This window comes from Lycorma delicatula, chromosome 3 (genome assembly GCF_047948215.1).
Source record: "Lycorma delicatula isolate Av1 chromosome 3, ASM4794821v1, whole genome shotgun sequence".
Classification (NCBI taxonomy): domain Eukaryota; kingdom Metazoa; phylum Arthropoda; class Insecta; order Hemiptera; family Fulgoridae; genus Lycorma; species Lycorma delicatula.
The window spans coordinates 56,696,558-56,718,440 of NC_134457.1; the positions used below are offsets into that span (position 1 = coordinate 56,696,558).

At 29.1% G+C, this 21,883-nt stretch overlaps 2 protein-coding genes across 10 annotated transcripts in view; both read right to left on the reverse strand.

Moving 5' to 3' along the window:
• Window positions 1-6,536, reverse strand: part of LOC142321611 (activating signal cointegrator 1) — a 44,010-nt gene extending 37,474 nt beyond the window's left edge. The window contains exons 1-2 of one of the 2 annotated variants that reach the window (XM_075359837.1): window positions 6,156-6,536; window positions 3,488-3,606 (exon numbers count right to left, since the gene is read on the reverse strand). In XM_075359837.1, coding sequence (XP_075215952.1) covers window positions 3,488-3,606; window positions 6,156-6,229 — 193 coding nt within the window. In that variant the 5' untranslated portion in view covers window positions 6,230-6,536. The remainder of the gene's footprint in view (window positions 1-3,487; window positions 3,607-6,155) is intronic. The other variant, XM_075359836.1, reaches the window with a different exon arrangement.
• An 8,807-nt stretch (window positions 6,537-15,343) lies between these two features.
• Gba1b (Glucocerebrosidase 1b) overlaps window positions 15,344-21,883 on the reverse strand; it is a 54,618-nt gene continuing 48,078 nt past the window's right edge. For 4 of the 8 annotated variants that reach the window (XM_075359845.1, XM_075359848.1, XM_075359844.1 and 1 more), the window contains 2 exons: window positions 17,337-17,432; window positions 15,346-15,571 (listed from right to left, as the gene is read on the reverse strand). In XM_075359845.1, the coding sequence (XP_075215960.1) occupies window positions 15,565-15,571; window positions 17,337-17,432 (103 nt within the window). In that variant the 3' untranslated portion in view covers window positions 15,346-15,564. Of the gene's footprint in view, window positions 15,572-16,999; window positions 17,433-21,439; window positions 21,509-21,883 lie in introns of those variants that run through there. The other 4 variants (XM_075359842.1, XM_075359840.1, XM_075359843.1 and 1 more) reach the window with 4 other exon arrangements.

A 21,883-nucleotide genomic window follows, 5' to 3' on the forward strand; every position in this document is an offset into this window, starting at 1 on the left:
AATTTTTTCCCTTCATAGGATCTAAAATTGAGGATTCAAAAATTTAATAACAGAAAAACTTTGATTGAAAAGTTTGAATGTACATTTTTAACACTACACAGTTTTAAAGTATTGTTCATACCTAGAAAGGTTTACTATATCTTATTAGATATAAAATATTCATATACTGGACAATACCGGTTTGATAAACTATAAGGCTAAAAAATTAATAAAAATGAAAAACAAAGTAAATTTTTTTTAACAATGTTTCTTCAATTACTTAACACTACCATGACATTTTAAAATCACTTTTATTAGAATGTGTAATGGGAGTAAGCTTTCAAATTTTGCACAGAAATACAGAGCTTTTCATTAAAAGAAAATTGTAAAAAACCTCACAAAAGAAGACAAGGAATAATAAGAGTAAAAAAATTGTTTAATTTTACATTTTTAAAAGTAAAGAAATTTTACATACATTGGTACAGAATGACACAAGTTAGTTCTCTGATTTATTGTGTACTCCTTTTTAAGTTTTATACAGTGGATAGGATATCTGTGTTGCAAAAGTCATTGCTTTCCTCTAGAAACTAAACAATCATATAAGATAGTCTTAGGCTTCCAGGTTAACTACTTGACTCATTCCTGGGGTTTTATGGCTTTTGGTAGTAACTAGCAAAACTTCATTAACAAAATCTCCAATGCAGTCCACCATAGAATTAGGCATATATATTTATGCATAAATATATATATTATATATATATATTTAATAGCTGAATTAAATTGTTTAGTGTTCCCCCAAAAACACAGAGCAATTCATACTTTCAAAAGTAAGAAATATGATTATTTAATAACAAAATTTTTCAGTTAATTTTATTTTTGTCCTTTACATTTTTTTACTTCATCCCCAAAACAAAAAAATACTATTTCATAAGGGAGGGATGAAACCCTAATTTGAAATTTAAAAATATTTTCCTCAAAAGTTAACTTCAATGTTTTTTTAGTTCAATCAGCATAAATTTTAAACCTTAAAAATGTTTTGGGGAAATGCATCTCAGCAAGTAAACATTTAATTTCTTTTTCAACGAGTAGAATAAGTTTTTTTCTCTATATCTTTTAAAAAATAAATTCCAATATTTTGTTTGAGTTAATTTGTCCATACTTTAAATGCATTACTGGAAGATGCCCTGGTAGGGCTTGCACCTCCATTCATCCGGACAGATATGTCAGTGCTAGTTTAGTTACTTGGCAGGACATCATAGGCTGGCCAAGTTGAAGGTGAGCAACCAGACTATGAAACACTTTAAAGAGACTTTAGTTTCCCAAGTTAGGGGCAACTTTAGAGCATTTTAATGAAATGAATGAATTAAAAAAAGAAGACAAAAAGTAATTTTTTTCAATTGAAAAGCTTGTCAACTTAATATCCACAATCAGACACTCATCACTGCAGCCAACAATCTTTATAAGCAAAGTTTGTTTATTTTTGACAAAAGTCTAGTGGTAATATAAATTACACTGCACTTCAAAGAAAGTGCATAAAATATCAGGTTTAAATATAAAGGATAATGCAAAAAGGTATATCTTGTTCAATATGACAAAATCAGACATATTTTCTAAATAAGTTAACGTAATAAACGTGAAATTAATGTTGTTCCACAATTACAACTGAACATATAAAATAACATTATTCTCATAAATTTTATTCAATTCAACTTCTTTTAACAAAATTCAACTACTTTTAAAGGAATTCAATAAGATAGTGCAAAATTGAAAGTTACAATGAAACATTTAAACATATAACACTCTGCTCCTTTTAAAATGGCTGAACTGTACCATTTGGTGGTAAAGTGTAAACAAAAAAATAAGACTAATATTAAGGAAAAAGAAATGGAATATGTACTATATCAAATCACTCTCATTTCCATTTTAAATTCATATTTAATTTAATAAAACTAGTATTAAAACAGAATGATTCAATATCATAAATGAGTTAATATCTGAAAATAATAATTCCAAAAAAGTAAAACAAATAATGAGAAAACAAGAACAAAAAAAGGCACCTGTTTTCCTACAGAAACATGAAATTTTATCTGCTGCTATGTATGTAAAAGTAGTCACAATATAAAGCTCAATACTTCAGCAGAAGTATAGAGTGCTGCTCCAGCTTAGGCTGATGCCGAAATAAGATTAATTTGTGCCAGTTTTTGGCTAAAAAAATTCACACATCCCGCTTGTAATAATTAAACACTTAAAAATTTATTACAATTAAACACTGCTGGTCCAAACGCCTCACATTTATTAATGTCTCTACCAATTAAATATGTGTGCTAAATCAAAAGTAAATTTAAATAATTGTATCGTATGGAAAGTGAATACAGAAGATACTCTTAGAAATCAGTCCAGTGTTAAAAATCAGATGGTCAGATGAAATTGTAGAAATTAATGAGAGCTTAAAGTAAGGGGAGATTAATGCAGGCCATGTCCTTCCACAATAACGAATATTCTTTGTGATATATGGGTACTTATGTATTAACGTCACCGCAGCTACAGCTTTATTTAAAAATAAAGTAGTCAATCGGATTTCGGTGGAAAATGGGTCGATATAGAGTTTAACATATTCAAAACAGTCTCTTTATTAATTTTAATAAATGGTTATTTTATAAATATAATTTAACCAAACTTCACCTACGCTTGCTAACCTTGACTAATTAACAGGAGTGTTTTGATTATTTAAAAAATAATAAATAATTGCAATAATTACTGAATTTATTAAATAAATACTCAAAAAATTACGGTGATTAATTATCACCATAATTTTTTGAGTATTTTTTTTTGAGTCAAGGTTAGCGAGCGAAGCGAGCGTAGATTAAGTTTGGTTAAATTATATTTATAAAATAAATAAATATAAATAACCATTTATTAAAATTAATAAAGAGACTGTTCATTTTCCACCGAAATCCGATTGACTACTTTGTTTTTAAATAAAGCTGTAGCTGCGGTGGCGTTAATACGTAAGTACCGATATATGTAAGGAAACCAATGATTATTTTGTAATGATAGTACTCAAAATGCTCACAAGTTAGAGATACAAAAAAATAAGATTTCTGAGGAAACAAACTTATATCGGACTGCTGGAAAGCACATAGAACAATGTAATTAAAAGAAGTAGAATTCACATACTTCAAAGTTAATTATACTTATAATTTTGATGAACCTGGGACTACAGCTTGTACGTGAAAGACTGAATATATTTGGGATAGAGTGAAGTGGTGAAATAAGCATAATCGCGTATGGCACGGAATGGCATCATTTGGGGTTGTACTTACTTGGTCGAACTCCTATGGCACAATATACGGGTCAAAAATAGACTGTTTCTCAGCCATACTTCAAGCTATCAGGTCATTTTGGCCTTTGTTTACACGTTAACAATGACTATTCATGTTAATTTGGGAAAAATCAGGTGCTCACCCCATTAATATGAAAGTACCAGAATTCTATAAAATAAACTTACCTCTCTGACGGCGTTGTAGTAATTCTTGTAAAAAGTTACGATGCTGAATATTTGTAAAATCTAATAATGTTTTTAAATAATCCTCCAAATCTCTATCATTTTCAATCCCCATAATGTATCTATCACAAATAATTTTTTTCAAAAAAATAAACAAAACTTATTACAAATTAAATTCTAGGCTAAATTCTAAATTTACCGATTAAATTCAAATTTAAATAAAGTTACACATGAATGAAAGGTCAGGAAAATTAAAATCACCATACAAGTACATATAAGCATTATTGATTTTAATATTAACATTAATATATACAAACATTATTTAAGCTAGATACAACATTCCATTATTAATTATATTCTATTAGTTCTTCACTTCACTTTCTTTGAAACTACAATTTCTGTTCTTGCTGTACAGCAGTAGTCCACTTATAAATAGAATTTATTATCCATTAAACTTTATAGTATATTTAAAATTCATTACCCGATACAGAAACTTAATCAATAAGTATTCCATGAAACTTTCAACTCTACACATTGGACCTCTGCAGTCTGCTAAACAAACTGTTCAAGATAAAAACATGCTTGCTGTCAGATGAATAGTTTTAACATTCACCATACCCTAGACTGCCTAGCCAGTTGACGTGTAGTTACCATTATTAGTAAAGTCCTAAGTCAAGATTTGGAATTTGTTTTAATGTTAAATTAGACTACATACCAATACAAAAGTTTTTACGGTTTTGTTTTCTACATTTCATTTTAAATACCTTGTTTTACATGTTGCTTATGCTGGATTTACTTTTATTAGCTAATTTAATTAATCCATTATTAGCTGTTTTGGTTGCTATATTTAACTTTGTCTTTTACCATGTCAAAAAGATAACTTTTTAAAAATAAAAGTATAATTATGCAGTTATCTTTTTGACATGGTACTCAAGAATGTGAAGTCTTGGACTTAAGACACAAACTTTTTTTTTTTTAAATTCATGTACAAATTTATTTCTTACAATTTTACTTTAATATTACTGATTAATAATTTCTGGTAAAGTATCCTAGCAGTAAAATAGTATTTAAGTTACTGTAATACATATTAAAACTTCTTTTTATTTTTTTTATATACTATGAAATTTTGCCAATCATGTATCAGATAAGTAAATGTTTAAGGCTATTAAAAAAACCATTAAATTAAAATCTAAGAAGGAAATAATAATTTTCTTTCAGTCATTTAATATATTATATGCATGAATACAAAATATGCCTCTAGATTCTAAATGGGATGAAGAACGTTTTGCAGTCATAAACTTATAAATGTGTTAAATGCAACTCATAAGCATGCATTACCTGAAGACTACCAATCAGTTTGCACAAGTTATATAATTAATATGACATAAATGTACTAAATGTTATGTTTAACATTAATATGTTCATTAATTAGATTAAACCGTTTTAATGAGTTAAACCCGTTTATGAGTTTTTATCCTTATTTACACTTCATTTTGATAAGCATATTTATTAAGTAATGCTGGATGAAACTCATTATGATGTACATTTAAATATATATATATTAACAGCATTCATTACTACACAAATAGATCATTAAATAAAGAAAAATTAACTAATCAAGTAGTGAGAAGAAATGGACAGGTTTCATATTAAATTGGAAAGAGAAACTGAAGGGATAAAGTAAGAAGTATCTGCAGAAACCAACCGGCCTGCATGTAGAAAGCAACAAAAGTTTTTTTAATCATAAAAGTATTATAACAAAATATTTACTAAATTTTTAAGGAATATAGAAACAGTTCAGTTTTTATAAAGAAAAAATAAATTAAAAATTCCCAAACATTAAAGTTTATTCAAGATTGCAAGATACATAATGCATTCATGTAAAAGTAATAAAAACCCATCTGGAATTAAAGCAGTACTAAACTCAGGTAATACCAAGTAGAAACAAATTACATACATCAATCTCAAAGGAAGAAGAAACATTAGCAGGCAAATAAATCACTAACTAAAATAGGGGAATTGTCTTTCAAATTCCACCATGAAGGAAATCAGTAAATATTGAAAGAATAATAAATTCAAACATGACCAACATTAAAGAGCAAAATTAAAAGTTTTGGGTAAGAAATTTTCTTTGAAAAGTATGCATAAATTTTTAGAAACATGTGTAAAGAAAATGAACTCATATAATTAAGGCAAACCTTTTGGTACAAATAGGGGAAAGTGTATAAATAAATTAACAATTCAATTCAATTTGTATTGGAGTATTTGTATGAGTATGAATTTTTGCTCACATTCCTTAACCTCATTACTCTCAGTAATGAAAGAAATTTACAGACTCCAATAAGGAATAAAAACTTGTCCAGATTTATTTATTCAAACTGCTGTTGCCTAAAGATATTCCCAAACTAAACGCACTTAAAAAGTTTACGTGGTCGAAAAAAATGTCAATTTTTATAAAACTTTCTTTCCAGTATAACCGAGATTCAGTACAAATAAAACAAGTACAGGTTATGCGACCAAAAGGAACACGTTTTTCAACCTTTTTTCTTTTTGTTTTCTTTTAAAAACTTTTTTAAATCTTGTATATCAATGAATAAGGATGATTTCAAATGCAGGAACTTATCTTCAAATTAAATTACTCAAAGAACAAATCTAAGAAATATGATCTTACTCTATCATATCCTGTGGCACAGGAAAATCCAGCAACGATGATAATTTTTCATTCATCCAGTCAGAAATCATCATGTTAATATTTTCCACTATGTCTGCTTGGTTAAATTAATTAAAACTCGAGTAAAGTTGGAAAACTCAACAACCACAGATTCAACTATAAAGTACACACGTAACCTTAAACACGTATCTGGTTGAACGCTGCCCAATTAATTTTTTCATAGTTAGAAAGTTTTACGGATATTTATCTGTTTAGATTATTATTTACATATTTTCCAAAATCGTAATGAATATATAATAAATTTCATTAAAAAATAGAACCATTTTATATCTTTCAAAGTCGGCGCCAAATTAAAAACAACCATGTCATTATCATCTGGTGTTCTGCCTGGCGGCAGGACCCTTACAACACTGCTGTCCTCATCCATTTCTTTACCTAGCCATCACCTTAGTCCCCTTCTTTTTTTTCTTTTTTCCTGTTTAGCCTCCGGGAATTACCGTTCAGGTATTACTTCAGAGGATGAATGAGCATAATATATATGAGTGTAAATGAAGTGTAGTTTTGTACAGTCTCAGTTCGACCATTCCTGAGATGTGTGATTAATTGAAACCCAACCACCAAGGAACACCGGTATCCACGATCTAGTATTCAAATTCGTATAAAAGTAACTGCCTTTCCTATTACTAGAACGCTGGAACTCTCAACTTCCACATCAGCTGATTTGGGAGGACGCGTTCACCACTAACCAACCCGATGGGTTCGCCTTCGTCTCCTTGTATTTTCCAATATTCATCTCATTCATTACAGAGGCCTGCAAACTATCACAGAGACCTAACACAAATGTTAGTTAATAGAAAGTAACTAATTACAAAAAAATCATACTTGTACAATTTTTGAATCTGTAATTAATGTCTTTCTCTATTCTTTATCACTTGACGTACATGATTTGGCCTCAATTCAACTAGTGTACTACACTTTTTTTTTTATTTCTTCACGAAACCATATCGATATTAGTGCTTTAATGTCGTCAATTTTTGTGGTACAATTCAGTTTTGAGAGACGTTTTTACTACTGCCCAGAGATTTTCAATTAGGTTTAGAGTCTGGGAAGTTTCCAAAACATGGAAGCACTTCAATGTTTTGTTCTTTACAAACTTTTTCCAATTTTTTGGCAATATGGCATGGTACCAAATCTTGTTTGAAAACTCTGTTGCCTTGTGCACATTTGTTATGAACACAACTCTTTCCTTTAGAATCTTGTTATATCCAATACTTTTTTAATATACCATCTACTGGAAGTAATGAACAAGGGCCTTCAAATGTAAAGCAACCCCACAACTTCTTTTGGTGATGTATTTTCATCTGATGTTTTTATAACATATGGAACTTCTTTGCCCTTTTACTTAAAAATTTAACTCATCAAAAAATATAACATTTTTACAGTTTTTTTTTTTGCCCAGTTAGCATGTGCTTTGGCCCACAAATACCTTTTTTTTGTACATTGCTGATGTTAAAAGCTGCTTTTCAGCTGGACAAAAATTTCAATTTCTGTTTAACTGCAATAAGGTGGCATCTAATATTTGTCATTTGTAAATCTGTTCTACCTGCTGCTAATTCTTGATTTAAGTCCACAGCAGATAAATCTGAATCAAGATTTACTTTTTCTTAATAACCAACCATGTTGGAGTAGTTTTTTTTATTTATGACTATATTTTACTTTCTTTTGGGGTTAAAAGGAACCAGTTTCTTTAAACTATTTTAAAACTGCATTCATTGTCCCTACTCCAACACCACACTCAGAAGCTATTTGTTGTTGTGTAATACTGGAATGCTTTCTTAGAGTTATGTTATTATTGTAATATATTTAAGGCACACATAACAAAAAATACAAAAATATGATTTTGTAACAAACAATTAAATAAACTTTCACAAAAAACTAAAATAACATGAAAATTGGTAAATATCTAAAGAAGAATAAATGGACAACTTAAAGAATAGGGTGGTCAAGCAATGTAGTCACAACACAAATAAACAAAAAACTCCCTATTTGGATTAATTTTTCTTCCTATGTATTTGTTAAGATTCCACTTCTACTAACCACATGCTCTAACTAGCTTCCTTTTTTTATTATGTACTTACTGCATAAGAGCTCCTTCTGCTTTAATCCTGTTCATTACTTCTTCATTCCTCAATTTATCTGTCCAACTTACTTTGTCTATACCTAATCTTTTAAACCTCAATTCAGTTCCTGTACCGCTTCCTCATTATCAGTGCTTCACTTCCATACAAGACACTTCGTACATAGCATTTGGTTTTAACCTCTTCTGTAAATCGAAGACCAGGCTTTTACTACATAGTAATTCCCTCCTCTTACTGAAGACTTCTTTTGTCATTGCTTCCTTTTATTTCCACTGCATTCTTCCAGTAATCTGGCACCATAGTACCCAAATATTTGTAATTTTTTTACTTTATCTCTTCTTTCTTCGCTTCTCTTTACCACTAAAAACTCTTTGTGATACTTACATTATTTTAGTTTTTTCTATATTTATTTTCATTCCTTCCTCCGAGGCTAGTAACAATTTTTGAATCGTGTGACTACCAACAGCTAGAATTATCATATCATCAGGCAACCTTAAGCATTTTTATTTTTTATCCTCCTACACTTATTCCTTCTAATATACGAGATCTGTAAATAAAGTACTGAGACTGGTCCAGAAAAACTTTTATTTACAATCCAATTGTAAATGGACTCACCTTCGAAATAGTTCCTTTGGGAAACCACGCAAGGATTCACATGGTTTTCCCACTTTTCATAGCAGTTGGAACTCAAAAATATCAGAATATCCTTCAGATGGTCAGTTACATTTTTTTTGTTTTCTGCTGTTCCAAAATGGTGTCCTTTGAGGTGTTTTTTACAGTCGGGAACAGGAAAATGTTGCAGGGATTCAAGTCAGGTGAATAAGGTGGTTGAGGAACTACAGAAATGTGTTTCTTTGCCAAAAACTCATTAATTGAGAGTGCAGTGTGACAAGGGCAAGGTACATTGTCATGATGCAGCATCCAGTTGTCTTTGATGGCTGGTCTCACATGGGTAACTCTTTTCTGCAATCTTTCTCAGTAAACATATTGATTTACAGTCTGCCCTATAAGCAAAAACTCCTTATGGACAATGCCATTACTATAGAAGAAACAAATTAGCATGGCTTTGATTTGCTCATTTTTGGGATGTGGTGAGTTTGAAGTGTGCCACTCCTTGCTTTGGTCTTTTGTTTCTGGGTCATACTCAAATATCCAAGATTCATCACCAGTAATAACATTTATTAGAAAATCAGGATCAGTTTCAATTCGCCTGGAAAATCATGGCACACTTCCACCCTGTTGTTTTTCTGTTCAACAGTGAGGTTTTTTGGTACCAATTTTGCACAAACTTTTTTCATGTCAAATTTGTTATCAAAATTTGGTGAACTGTGGTGTGATTCAAATTCAATTGTTCTGCAATCATTCTGACACTTAATCGCTGATCATACCATATCAAGTCTCTGATTTGCTCAACATTTTCATCACCTTCTAATGTTAACGGTCATCCAGAGCATGGATGGTCCGCAACTGATTCCCGGCCATCTGAAAATGCTTTAAACCACCTAAAAACTTGGGCTGTTGACAGAACGTCATCTCTGTACGTCCTTTTCAATTTTGAAAAAGTTTCAGTAGCATTCTCACCAAGTTTAACACCAAGCTTGATTGCACAATGTTGGTCATAGTTAGTATCACTCATTTTTTGTAATGCACAACAAAAACTTGTTTCATGAAAAGTTTGTTAACATCTCATGTGGCAACAATAGACTAAAAATATTAATACCTAATATAAATCAGCTGTTCATATAACCATATGTTTACTAGTAACTTTACACTATTGCCAATTTGGCTGCCAAAAAAAAAACTAGTTGCATTACTTTATTTACATACCTGATATTCCTTATATTTGCAGTGTACATCTTAAGTGTCGGTGAAAGGCAGTATTTTTGCCTAACACCTCAACCTAGATTCAACCAGTCAGTCAATTCTTATTTACTTTCACTTATGCTTTTTGTCTCATCTATATTATTCTTTAACCTTCCGTCTTTCAACTCTACTTTTTTTTAAAAAACCTCCATTATTTTTTTCCTTTGGACTTTATCAAATGGCTTCTCTAAATCTATAAAAAATTCATGTTCCTCTCTAAATATCTCTCCAACCATCCTTAATAGCCTGATGGCACCTGTGGTTCCTTTCTCTTTCCTGAAGACAGACTTTCCTCTCTTGCATTCTCTTCCATTATTCTTACCAACCTCCAGCTTAGGACTCTGAAATATTCACTATTATTGGTATTAGCTATTAAATTTACTGTTCTGTGTCTTCTTTGGAACTGGTTCAGTACTGTTTTTACAAAGTCTTCAGGCCCTTCTCCTGTACTGTTTATCCTATAACTATTTCTTTCACTTCTTTTTGTTTTAAGCATTTATAAAATTCTATGGGCAGTTCATCTATTTGTCAATTTCTTAATTTTTCATTTCTTCAATTTGTTTCTGTACCTACATTTTAATATCAATGTTCCTTTGTCCTACTCAGTTACTTTCTTTTCCTTTTCTGTGCTTGGTTCTTCAGGTTTCTCTCTTGATATACATAAGTCCTACAACTATTTGTTCCATCTTTCTTTCTCTTAATGTAACGCTAAAAAATTGCCTATTTATTACTTGCAAATCGTGAACTTGGCACCTTAATTCAAAAAGCTGAACTTTAAAAGAGTTCAAAAAGTGAAGTTTTTTAAGTAAGTTTTATACTTTTTTAAAAATGTATTTTATTTTACATTAAAAATATGAATAAACCTACAAAACTTATTGCCCATACAAAAATAATAGCTGCAATTAATGAAGACTCAAAAAACCTTTCTTTTGATAAAATCAGAAAAGGAATGCAGAAAAAATTAATAAGTGGAGCTATTGCTGCCTAGATTATGTATTAAGTTTTTAACCTAAGACTTCAGACCAATGTTTTTGAATTTTCCAAGAAGATAACTTTGATATCATGCAAATATATATAATTAGTCTGCAACAATGATAAAAAATATCATAATAAATGTCAAGCAAATCACCATTTCAACACATAATAAAAACTTGCTCATGCAGACTGGTTAATTGAAAAAAATAACTAGCCTATGGACCAACATAAAACTCTCATCATGGGACTGCAGGAAATAAGGAACACTGACCAGGATGCCATGGAATCTCAAGGATATAGGCTCTACAAAGGTATACCTGAGAAAAGAGTGATGAAGAGTCCCCCCACAGTTTGGTACAGGCTTTTGGTTAGCTCAAAATAATAAACTCTGTACAAGAATTGAAGTCACAACCCCAAGAATCTCAACACTCACCCTAAAAGCACCTAATACAATTTACACCATAGTAGATGGCCATATGCCCACTAATAATAAAACCAAATCTCCTAGACTGTAAAGAAACAGAAAAACTCTGGGACCTACTAGATTAGACCATAAATAACATCCCCAAAAATCATGTTAAACAACTAATAGGAGACTTCAATGCTCAGCTAGGCAGAGAAAAAAAGATACCGCATCATCATCAGAAAGTGGCCTGCCCAAAAAAAAATCAGACTCGTCAATCTCTGCAGAAACCACAACCTAATCTCAAAATCCACATATTTCAAGAGGAAACCTAAAAAATTTAAAACCTGGAAACATCCCTACTACACTGAAGGAGAATGGCAACTAGAACACGTCTTCATGGACAAACATCACCACAAGGAGATCTACAATGAAAAAGTCCTCCAAGGAATAGACACAGGGTCAGACCACTAACTAGTCAAAATTAAAATTAAATTTACTCCCCAAAGAAAGCAACAAAATGAAGCCCCTAAAACTAAAAGAAAAATAGACCTTACCCAACTAATCAAGAATAAAAATTACCAAAAAGCAACCGAAAAAATAGCAATCACAGATAAACTCGAAGACCTAGTCAAGAAAACGAATCACATAATTTTCTCCAATAAAGCATCAATGAGACAAAATAGTGAAGAGACATCAAGCAAGACTATTACACTAATCCTAAAAATCAGAAACATCCTTCCTAAATGTAGTAAAACAAAGAAAAGAAACCACTTGAACCCTAAGGAAAATAAAGACAGAATTCAATGTGGGGATGAACCAAGAATGAAAATCCTTAAAGTAATGGTCTGATATTACATTAGAAAATTCAACATAAAAAATTATATGAGTGAAGAATACAAAACTCAAATTTAAGTTCTGTAAGACTTATTCTAAGTCCTCTGGTATATCAAGAAAATTAATTAAGACAACATAAAATTAGAATAGATCATGATATTTCTCACTAAAATTTAAGTTAATGCTTTTTATGGCAAATCGTGACTTAATTATAAAGTGAATAATAATCAATCACCCTTTTTCTAGCAGTATTATAAGTGAACATCTTGAATGTTTCATATGAAAAAATTAACAGTAAAAGAAACAAAAAAAATTACAATGAAATTGTAAACTGTACGGTAAGTCTTACAAGTAACAAAATGATACTGATATCAAAACAGGTAAGAGACTACTACATTTCTATTATCAAAATCTATTAATTTAGAATTTTATTTTTACAAAAATACATGTTAAATGTGTAGACAATATATAATAAAATATAATAAAAATGTTTAAGTGTTCCATACAATAAGCAAAAAAATAGAAAAATCTGTTACAAAATACTTACTGTCTGAATTCATTTATTAAACAAACTCATATAATTAGCAGGGGTAGTATAAAGTCATTACCACAATTTTGGTTATATTTGACAATTATAAATTTGCTGTCACAAATTTATCATCTATTAGCATTTATAATGCATGTTGACTTATTAGTGATTCAACATCTTTTCTTCAATTACATATTTGTTTTGAAAGTAATTTCCACCTTATATTTCACTACGACTTGACCTGTCTTTATTTTAAGTATTCAACATTATTTCAAGTTTTTAACTTTTCAACTTGATGAAAATTTGGTTTTTTCACTGAATGTATGTTTTAATGCAATATTTTTACTAAAGGATATAAATAGAAAAAAAAGTAAATGCATTTTGCATTACTTTCTTTCTTATTCTGATCCTTTTTTTTAGCAACAGTTAGTTGTATTGATTATTTATTTACCTGTCTTACTTTGTTAATTACCATATTTTTATATATAAAGATACAATTTAGCGTAGTTTCTTTCATGTTCTGAATGCTATGATAAAAAAAAATTATATGCAATACATATCACAATTACAGAAATAATACAATTCTTATGATTATTCATTGTTTAATAAATGAAATCAGGTTGGTTATTGTTTTACAACAGATTTTTCTATTTTTTGCTTATTACATGGAACAGTTAACATTAATTATCTATTGTCTAAAAAAAAAATACATATTAAATATATAAACAAAATTCTAAATTAATAACAGATTTTGATAATAGAAATCTAGTCTCTTATCTTTTTTGATATCAGTATCATTTTGTTACCATACGACTGAAAATTTCATTGTAATCTTTTTTGGATATCACTGCGTTTTCTTAGATTATTCTTTTATGAATTACTGATTGTTATCTTATGGATTTATTATTAAAATTTGTTGCCTTTCTAGAACAAACAAATATACATTTTTGGAATTTCTCAGCCAATTTTTTTGTTGATAGTCATATATTGATAGTTGATAGTCACTTCACACCATATTTTTCCTTTTTTAATAAAATTAGTGTAATGAATTTCACGGATTGAAGATCTGTGATATAATATTGCCCTTATTACTTTGTAAGTGTAACCCTTGATTTTTATTATTTTCGTGGACACACTTTTTATATTATTATAAAATGAACTTTTTTTTATTTCTCCATCAATTAGTTCAAATAGTTATAATTGTTAAGACTCAGTTTCATTGCATGTTATTAAAAATTTATTTAAGGACTTGAAAATTTAAAGGTCTTTTGATCAGTTGGCACAGTTCCTTTCAGATGTACTAGACTCCTGTTGGCTGCACTCAGCTCCAGACGCTCCACTTATCTTTATATAACTGGATAGGGGATCGTATGGCATAAAATATAATTAAGTGTTCAATACTGAAACATACTCCAGCACCACAGATTGAGCAGCTGGGAACTAAATAAAACCATTGTACACTTGCGCGACTATAATCATGATGGTAGGGATGTTTATTTTACGCAAGTCATATAACCAAAAGAACGGATATCTATAATAACAGATAACCAAAAGAACAGTCATTTTTGCAATACAAGCAGAAATTTACGGACAGTTATAGAATATAGAAAATTTATATATAGATCAGTGTTCAAAATACAAAATCAGAACACTTTTACTGCATTGGTTTAAAATGTGGTTTTATCCCTACTCACACTTACCTCTTCACATACACAGTTTCATTTTATTTATTTCTACTACTCATTAAGTGGTGCTAGTTTATGGTTCAAATTTTACCAATTCCAATATACAAGATCCCCTATCCAATTATATAGGGATCAGTGAGACATTTACACAGCTTCTGACAGTTCACTCAGCTCTGTACACACTATATAAGCCAATTCTGCATTATATTCATTCAGTATTCCTCCAATAGCCTTCCTGGACTCAACGTAATATGGCATATAAACTTACAAAAAATAATACTAATTGCAGAATAAAAATTTTACCAATCAAATTTATTTCTGTTTTATGTAACAAATCTTGTTGCTACATTTGCAACACTTTCCTACTGTTCGTGTTTTATTAGCAGCTATAATCTCTTGTAAACTAACACTTTTATATTTTTTTTAATGAAGTGATGGGAATTAAAAAAATTGTTTCATCTGCTTCATCTGTTTCATTTCTTCAAATTTTCATCTGAAAATTGTTTCATCAGTACTTTCATTTGCATACCAGCATTTACTATTAAAACAAGCTGTACTATATTTTCTTTTAAATTTTATTATTTCAAGTACATTATCAAGTTTTTGTATGCTACCTAGTATTATCAAGTAGTATACTACCTAGTGGTGTGATTCGTAAATCCACCTTTTTATGGAAAAAGTGACATAATTGAGTCCTGTGGTTCATCAAATGGAAGAAAAAATCTTGTCTAACAAAATTAGAGGTATTTTTTGAAAAGTATTCTTTATTACAAATCTAATTGAACTGAAATATAATGTTTTCATGCTTATTTGTTAATTTTTTCCGCATTTTCATTTCACTTATAGGTTAGGTCATGTTTAGAACTCTAAACATAGTTTGCTAACTTTGCTGTGCCGACCAGTTCTGCAGACTCTTACCAGTGAAGTTTGAATGAACTTTTTGATCTGCAAACAAGATCTATCTTAATTTTGAACCTGATTAATACCTGTAATATTAAAAGAGTGATTGAAAATTGTATGATGTACATTAAAAATTATTAAAGTAAATTTACTTAAATGTAAATAAATAGTCTAGCAAACTGCATCCTATAGAATAATAAAAACATTAATAAAAAAAAATTTCCTTGAACTTGCTACTCACTCTTTTTCCCCATTTAGTGGTTTTGCACCGATTTTTACATAGAAAAGTATAAAAATTATATTTTCTAAGAATAAAAATACATATAGAGAGGTACGTTTACAATTTCAGTCACTGGTATAAAATGAATTATTCTGCTGTTATAACTGAAAAATAACAGAATCATTGTTCCTGGCATATAATTGGAATACATATTTTTAAATTAAATGTACTACTATCTCCCTAATCCAGTTATCATGGTCAAACTTTATTTGTTTATTAATTATATTTCTGCGTTTTTTTTATTTTATGGATTTTCTCAAGAGTTCAGGATTTAAATTTACTGCTACATATTTCTAATATTTGCACATTATCTATTTTTGAAAATATATGTTTATTGTTTCTAATGTGATCAACATAATAAGGTTTCGGTTCATTATAAGTTTGTAAATATTTCTGAGTGATTATGTTTTTTTAATTTCAGTTAGTTGTTCCTATTTAGAATTTTTTTACAATTTTGCTGTCTACATTCTACTTCATAAACTTTGTTGAAGATGTTATAATTTAATTTGTAACTAATTATCTAATTTTGTATTCTCTTTTAAAGAGAATACAAAAATCTTTTAAAGAGAATGAAGAGAATTTAATTCTATAATTAATTGGTTAAATGATTTTTGAAATAATTTTATATGTTCATATTATAATTTAATGGGATACAGAAATTATTTGTTGTCAGTTTTAAAGTCACAATTATTTTATTATTTCTAAACTGACGTTTTAATTAACTTATTAATGACCTTTATATTACAACTATTTTTGGCTGATATTATCTTCTATGTAATTACATAATTATCTCAATATTATCTCCTATATAATTTATTAGCTATATTAATCATATTGCAATATGTGGCTAATTTTTCTTGATATGAGTGTATTGATAGATTATTAATTGTTATTATCGATAATACTGTTTTTTTTTTAGACATATGTCTTTATTCTAATTCTACTGCTAAAGTATATTCAATATTTTTTAGAAAACTATTCAAATTTTTAAGATTTATAGCGTCCTCTACATGAATTTAGTCTACAAACCACATTTTCTGTACTTTAAAAATTATAATTATAGAATCCGGAAAAGCTCATCAGTTGTTAAATTATTGGTTGATATAATAAATTATCTCTTAACGTAGTGCAATCAGTCAGGTGTTACAAGGAATCAAATAAATTAACACACTACCCACATACACAGTATTCATTCATCTTCTGGCATAGTCAGGTAAAAATAAACAAAACAACCTGAATAAAAATAAACTGTAATACACCAGTCACTTCAGAAGGAATGTTTCAGTACAAAATAGATAGTTACAAATTTACAATATTACAATTTTGTTTTCAAGAAATTGAATATTTACATTCTATTAATACATAGAAAAGTGAAACAGGCAAGTGAAAAGTTCAATGACTACAACATGTTCATTATTTTTCAGGAAAAAATTGGGTGACTACTTCATTAATTGGATACTTTTACTTCTCTTTATTTGAAATTCTAAAAAAAATATAACAGTAAATTGGTATTTCCATTATATTCCATTTAATATATGGACCATAAAGTTTTTGGGAAATTGTTCAATTACCAATAAATAACAGTATTAAATGAGAATGGCTCCATCACAATTACAGCCTTTCCTCTGACTGCATCTTCTAATATCACTGAAAATCTTTCTGCACTCCTGAAAATAAAGAAAAAAGATAATTACTTATTTTCATAAATTACCCCCTTCAGCTATGAAACTGAATGATTTTTAGACTAAATGAATTGAAAACAAACAAATTATATAGTGCCTATTTTATGTGGCCCCCTAAGGCAATTAGGAAGGAGTTTTTGTTAACATTAAACCATTAGAAAAACAAAAAAGGAACTTATTAAACTTATATAAGTTTCCTATAAATTAAATTTATTCTTAAAAGTTTTTTAAATCTGCATAGATCTAATTAAAAATAATATTAATTTTTAATTAAAATGTATGTAAATATTCTAACATTATTAAATTCTGTTAAATAACAATATACCATGAGCATAAATATATTTCTGCCCTATTTTTAGATACTACTCAATAAAGTTATATCTTATTATTCTTATATATATTACCATGATTTTTTTCCTTGGTTTAGCATTATCTAATGCAATTATCAATTTTGCCTATCTTTGCCATCACATTCAATTACATATTATCCACAAAATAGCCATATATACATTAATTGCAGGCTTGCCTTATAATATTAAATTAACCTTAGACATGCGTAAAAGAATGCCTAAGGTCATATTAATAAAAAAAAAAAAAAAAAGAAATATAAAATAATAAACAATCTGAGAAAAAATCAACAGGAACATTTAGGCACACAAGTGTTTACTGTGCTGAGCCAATTGCTAGCTAACTACAGAATGACACGATCATAACACTTCATCTTTAAAATTATTATATACAAAACCCTTTTTTGAAACCATAATTCTGTAAGAACTTCAAGCTGAATGGTTTATAGTCCAGTGGATAGTTCCACATAAGGTACAATTCTATGTAGGTAAGATTTTCCTTTAGGAATCATGAATCTGTTCATGAGTGACGTTTTAATTTACAGAGAAAAGCAGTAATTGTATCGCTATACATTTAATCTGTAAAAGTTTTGATCAGTTCTATGTAGCTCTTTCTTAATAAAAATATCTTATCTGTGAACAGGATAGCTGCCTGCTGCTTGGAACTGAGCTAACCTCAGGATAGGACTGTTAGTTTCATATTGTGGTTCCATATATTTTAATAGTGCTTTTTCAGTATCTATCTATTTCCGTTATTTACAATCCTGTTTCTTAATAATGGAATAGTAAATTGTTTTAAAATTACTAATAAAGAGGAGAAACTTTTTTCCAATCTTGGATTCTGTGGATGTCAGATTAATTTGTTGACATTAAACATAGAAATTCCTCTACATATGTGCTGTATAAGAGTATTTAGATATCCTGAGTTAGTGAATTTTTTTTCTAGAAGGAACAGTATTAGGAGAAAACAGTAAAAGAAGACAAAGACAGTTAAAATATTTTAAACAGATGATTGAGGATGAAGGTTGTAAGGGAATTTGTACGTTACCATTAAGAGGTTAGCACAATAAAGGAGAATGGAAAAGTACATCAAAACACAAACAAACGAATTAGTCATTAATTTCTAAATTAAAAACATTTGTAATTATGTTTTTTTGCCATATAAGCTTGAAGCTTATGAATATAGAAATAAAATTTTGTAGCGTATGAAAAATGCCATGCCTGACCAAGATTAAAAACCGGGATCAGATGAAACACTGAGATGATACCACTCTGCCACAGAGAGTGGCAAGTTTTACATCTTATAAAAACTGTTTAACAAATAATGTCAGTAATGTCAAACAATTACTATTTTTAAACTCAGGTAAAAATTACTTGTAACATTTGAAGAATGTGAATTTCCAAACCATTAAAAAAGCACCTTGCTGCCACTGCTCTAAACATTTAAACTAGGAAGATTTAATTCCTATTGTATTATTCCACGAGGATTTGAGTTACTCCAGTAAAATAATTATGAAGATTAATACAACTCTTCAAATATCTGAACCTCCATGGAGGAGTAGTAGCATCTCAGCCTTTCATTTGGAAGGTCCTAGGTTCAAATCCCAATCAGGTATGAGTTTTCAAGAATGACAATATTTCCACTTTATATCCTCATACACATGATTCAAGCCTATTTGATTTAATCATCCCTCAAAAATTGAGACTAGCTTCATATATCTAAGTAATGCATTCTGGAACATATGGTTCTGCCTCTCAATGAACTACAATCCATTCTGAAATTTTAAATATATATCAAACCAATCTCCTGTAAACATTATAGTGTGAAGTATAAAGTAAATGGGTTTCATAGATTTCAACAGAATTTTTAAAAAATGCTTGAGCATAGTTATATTTTTCACTTAAGGCCTTAAAAGACTGCTCACTTTGTAAGAAAACCAATATCAGAAAGAAAAAAATAACTTTGAAATTGAGCCACAAAAACTGAATGAGTTTATCCAGGAATGTAAGTAGAGAATGTGAAGAATTTAAGAATAAACTATAAAGCCATGCCTGTTGTCTTGCAGTAATGTTATGTTTCTTCTCATTCAAGACCAAAATTCTGATGTATAAGATTATAATTCAGCCTAGCCTAATAAACAGAAGTAAAACTTGAACTCTTGTAAAAAAAAAAATTAAAGAATACAAAATGAAGAAAGCCTAATCATATTCAAAAATAAAAAATAATAACAAAGCTGTTCAGCACAATCAAACAAAAGTAAAGTTGGGGAATGGGAAGAAAATTGTTGAGAAAACTATATAAAACTCCGAAATCATACCCAACATGAAAGCAAAAAGAGTTCAAATTAGATGGACTTGTGATTAGAAGGAAGAAGGGGATTACATGAAGGAGGAAGCCAGAGTGGTAAAGACCAGTCAGAAGGCTAAGGCTAGGATTAAGTAAGGTAAGATATAAATCAGCTTGGGAGAGGAAGATCAGCTAGCACAAACCATAAATGCATGATTGAGGATCCTCTGTGAGCCCAAATCTTTTATTTAATTCTGCATCAATTGTGGATGACCACTACACTCTCTTTAAATTGAATTCAAGGCTTCATATTATAAACAATTCATATGGTTTGTAGGACCATGCAACTATCTATTAAAGTGTCTAGTGCGATATAATATTAACCTTGTACTTCAAGATGAGTGCTAAACTGAGTTAAATGTTTGTTTCCAACATAAGATTCTGACAGAGTTCTGCACTTATACAAGACTGACAGCATTACTTTTATCTTTCATTTATAGGAAATATTTTTTTAAATTTATTATTAAGCAATAATTAAAACTGCTAATAGCTACTAATTGATATCATGAAAGAAGAAACCATGATAATCAATTAAATTTTCTGGGTTTCATTATTCAATAAAAACAAGGTTATTTTGTGGAATTCTCATCCATCATAACAGCAGAAGTAAAAATGGCAGGTTAATTGGTCATTTATCCTACTCTGTCATTTCATCTATAATTCAGATGATAGTGACACGTTTCATCTGTTTTTCAAATGTATTCATCAGAGATATAACACAAAGAATCTGATGTGGACAGTCATGACTTCCTTGTACGCCTTTTAAATTACATATACACATTTTTTTTTAAAATGAAAATTACATAAAATTTTATTTCATTAATAACTTCTGATATTCTTTCATACAGTATTTTTTTTTTATTATTAGTGAATTATTATTTATTGTAAATTTTTTTTATTATCAGAGATTAATAATTTATTAATAAATCAATATATTTAAATTAAAAATCAAAATTAAAAAAAAAAGCAGATGAAGTCTGATTCAAACCGATGTGCTCTCCCCTTTAAGATCCAAATATTTCATTAATTAAAATTTTATTTGGCTACAACTCTGGTACCAATGAAAATAATTACAATTTATGATATATAATTGAAAAGCTCTCAATGAGGGCTTATTAAAGCAGTTAAGAAAAAGTCCAAAATCAAATTTTTTGGATTTTGGGCATTTTTGGTTCATTTGATTGCAATCAAAAGGGGAGAGGCATAACTAAATGTTACAACAGTCCTAAATCCAAAATTTCAATATCCTAATAAATTTCAATATGGCTAATTGTTTTTGAGTTATGTGAGATACATACATATGTACAGACGTCATGCTGAAACATAATGGATTCAGGGATGGTCAAAATGGATATTTCCATTGAAATCTGAAAATCGAAATTTTTCGCAATCATAATACATCCTTTACTTTGTACAAGGAAGTAAAAAGAAATACAAACATTCATAGAGGTTAAAGAGTCAATAAGAACAGTGGTCCTGTGACCAACTATGTTATTCTAAACCATGACTTACAAACGGTTAAATCACAAACAATTTGGTTGAAACTGAAAATCAGGAAATTTTTCCTTAAGTAGGTAATTGACTGTTTTTATTTCTTTTCTACCAACAATAAGATAAACACAAGCATTGCTCTATTGTCAGTTAATGGTTGTTTAAAAATGACAAAATGGAACACATAATAGTGTCTTTATTCAGTGGTGATATCATCAATCCTGCAAACCAAAATCTTCAACCTAATATGT